Source organism: Labrus bergylta, chromosome 15, assembly GCF_963930695.1.
Source record: "Labrus bergylta chromosome 15, fLabBer1.1, whole genome shotgun sequence".
Classification (NCBI taxonomy): Eukaryota; Metazoa; Chordata; class Actinopteri; order Labriformes; family Labridae; genus Labrus; species Labrus bergylta.
Genome location: NC_089209.1, coordinates 16,821,484 through 16,824,889, shown reverse-complemented (window position 1 = coordinate 16,824,889; position 3,406 = coordinate 16,821,484). Strand labels below are relative to the sequence as shown.

Genomic DNA, 3,406 nt, shown 5'->3' with positions numbered 1-3,406 from the left:
TCTGATTAACTTGTGTTTTTTTCCATATCTGACTTCTACTGGAATGGTGTCACAATGTTCGCAAATCTTATCTTTTTCACACTCAGTTTTTTGTAACAGAAATAAATTTTTGCCAATTAAGAGAAAAACAAATGTGTGAATCGTCCTACCCATAAGCTCTTGTTTATGTTCAACAGCAAATTGATTTATGTTGAATTAAACGTTTGCTGTTGTGAAAGAATGAGGGACAATGTAATTGTCACAGGAAAAATATCTCACAATTGAAACAAAACAGCTTATGGGCAGAACACTTATAGTGTAGATGTAAGATAATTGATTTATTAGATATCGTGCAGAGAGGATCTTAGTGAATTTTCCACCTGGGAATAATAAAGTCTTTCTAAATTTGATAGATTTTTGTTTGTTTCCTGTAAGCATGTGGCTTAGCATATAAACTGAAAATACGGGGATTCAGCTGGCTTAACTTTCAGCAAAAGAAACAAACAAAGTCTGACTATTTGTATGACCCATGAAAAATGCAATGTATTGCATGCTTCAATTTAATAGTTATGTCCAAATGTAGCTGAAACACCTTTTTGGGGAAAATAAAGTCCATCATAATATAAATAAAGACAGATACAATTAGTCTAAACAGTAATACTTGCGTTGAATTTTGCTAAATAACAATCGTTTCAGTAATTCAAACTGATTTCGCATGATAGTGCCTCTTTAGAAGCTTTAATTGGTTTAGTTGTCTAAATTGTTCCTTTAGTAAAGATGAAGTGCTATTTTTACATCCGAGATGTGTCAAAGAATCGTAAATACACAACAAGTGTGAAGAAAATTCAAGTTAAAATGTCCTAATGTAGAGTATCTGTCAGTTTATAAACCGGTGTTAGCAGGTTCATTCTGCCTCCACTTCCTAACGAGGTGTTCAGGGGCCTTCAGCAGATCAGTGAATGACTCATCCAGCCTTCACCGTCTGTATGAAACCAGCGCCGTCCAGTGGTCACAGAGGCTGATGCACGCACTTTTAAAAGGCAGAGTATCAGAGTGTACAGACAGGAGGAAGTCAAGTCAAAGGTTGTTTTTCTTCTTATCATTTTTCACTTGCAGGAACGACCGTGCGTTCAGCAACAGCCAATTAAAACGAATCCAGGTGTCTCACATTCATAAAAAAAAAAACATCCATCAACTGTCATGTTTCATTCTAACTCGAGGAGTTGGGGAAACGGTCTTTCGGCCACTCTCTTTCTATCCCTCTCTCCGTGGATCTTTGAAGACCAGAGTGGACGGGAGGTAATCCCCACCATGTGAGTGGGCGGCGCGGGTACCGGAGGCGTGTTTTCCCCCCTTTTTTTCATTATTCAAATGCCCCTGTACCTATAAAAGGAGCGCGTGCGTGCGTCAGACACTTTTCTCCAATGGGTAAAGGTGACTAACAACTAGTTGTCTGTCTCTGTCGCCGGCCCGGTCGCATCCTATCGGCAGGGAAAGAGATGATGCACAACTCCGGCGGTGTCCAAATGGCGAGGGCACTGAAGCACGCAGCACTGTGCCTGATGCTGCTGCCCCGCTTCCTGCTTGCAGCCGTCATGCTGTGGCTCCTGGATTTCTTGTGTATTAGGAAAAAAGTGCTGCTGAAAATGGGAGAAGGACTTGACAGCTTGGACGACCCACCGGTGTGCGTCTCTGACTCTAACAAGATGTTCACCTTGGAGTCACTCAGGGCGGTGTGGTACGGACAAAAATTGGACTTTCTCAAATCTGCTCACCTCGGACGCGCTGCACCCAACACCGAGGTGATGCTGGTCCATGAGCGGAGGCAGGTCCGGATCCTGGACTGTATGAAAGGGAAGAGACCGCTCATCCTCAACTTTGGCAGCTGCTCCTGACCGCCATTCATGACGCGTCTGGCGGCGTTTCAGCGCGTCGTGAGCCAGTATGAAGACATTGCGGACTTTTTAGTTGTATATATCGAGGAGGCTCATCCGTCGGACGGCTGGGTAAGCTCGGACGCTCCGTACCAGATCCCCAAGCACCGGTGCTTGGAGGACAGACTGACAGCCGCCCGGCTGATGCTTGCAGAGGTGCCGGGCAGTAACGTGGTGGTGGATAATATGGACAACTCGTCCAACGCCGCGTATGGAGCATACTTTGAGAGACTTTACATCGTGAGAGATGAGAGGGTGGTGTACCAGGGGGGCAGGGGGCCAGAGGGATATCGGATTTCTGAGCTTAGAAACTGGCTGGAGCAATACAGGAACGATCTGCTGAATTCACAAACAGCGGTGCTCCATGTGTAGTTTAAAGATGCTGAGCTGCCTGCTGCATTCATTCTGATTAAAATGTCCAACACACATTGCAAAATATTTCGATGCTGCTACCAGATGTTCACATGTTTGGCAAATGATGTTTTTCCTGCACAAAGACATTCAGGACTGTTTGACAAATAGCCTAAAGTCATGTTGAAGCCTGTAACTAGGCTGTTATATTGTGCGTGTATTGACCTTAATTGATTACTCACAGCGATTGTCTTATTTTTTTGTATATGCAAAACTGGATTCAATTAGTGATCACTCTATTTTTCTACAATACAAGTGTGTGTGTGTGTGTGTGTGTGTGTGTGTATGTGTGTTTGTGTGCATTCAGGCTAACGTCTCGCGCCGGTGTTTCTGTGAAGTTCGGTTTTTAAAAGGCAAAGCCAGAAAACCGACACTGATGTTTTTTGACACCGGCAGCGGGTTGAGGTTAGGAGGATGCCTTTATTGATGATCGATTGATGTTGAAAACAATGTAATGAACAAAATGTTCCTAATAAATGTCAAATCACAACTTGGTGATTTTACTGCCCACTGAAGAACAAACACGACTTAAGTCTTTCTAGTAGAGTTTAAGCTCGAAAATCAGGTAGATTCGCTGTTTAGACTCTCTGTTTTTATAGCCAATTGCAAATCCGTAACTTGATGACGTCACACCTGCTTGTCATGCTGTTAGTCAGGATGTTCCAGGATGTTCATTTCAGTGTTAATCTGTCTTCTTTCACTTTTGTTTCCTTTTAAACTCACCTCCTCTGACCCCTGCTCCTATAATCATCCCTGTTCTGCTTTATCAGTGATTAGCAATGCTCCATTTGCTTGTGATTTACAGCAGTGTCCAAATGTGTCCTCCTCACTGATTATTAATACCATCCACTTCTCCCCAAGAAACATGGAGAGAAAAAAAATTGACTGCAATGAAAATACTTTGGAATGCATGGTAAATTCATTTGTACTTATTCACCTCTGAAGCCAAAGTCAGAAGAGGTCAACATTTCATTGTAACAAAAAGAAGTTTGGAAGAAAATGTTAAATTTAATCTCTTTAATGGGTTTAAATTTCCCCTTTTTTGGCAGCTAATATGAGAAATTGAATCAAGTCATTACTAC

The 3,406-nt window shown here is 42.4% G+C and overlaps 1 protein-coding gene across 1 annotated transcript; it reads left to right on the top strand.

Annotated features, from left to right (window-relative positions):
• The first annotated feature begins 1,093 nt into the window (after positions 1-1,093).
• LOC109982912 (thyroxine 5-deiodinase-like) lies at positions 1,094-2,814 on the top strand. Its single transcript, XM_020632378.3, has one exon. It carries the CDS (start codon positions 1,479-1,481, stop codon positions 2,283-2,285), a length of 807 nt encoding a protein of 268 aa, XP_020488034.1. The 5' UTR covers positions 1,094-1,478; the 3' UTR covers positions 2,286-2,814.
• Positions 2,815-3,406: the final 592 nt, after the last annotated feature.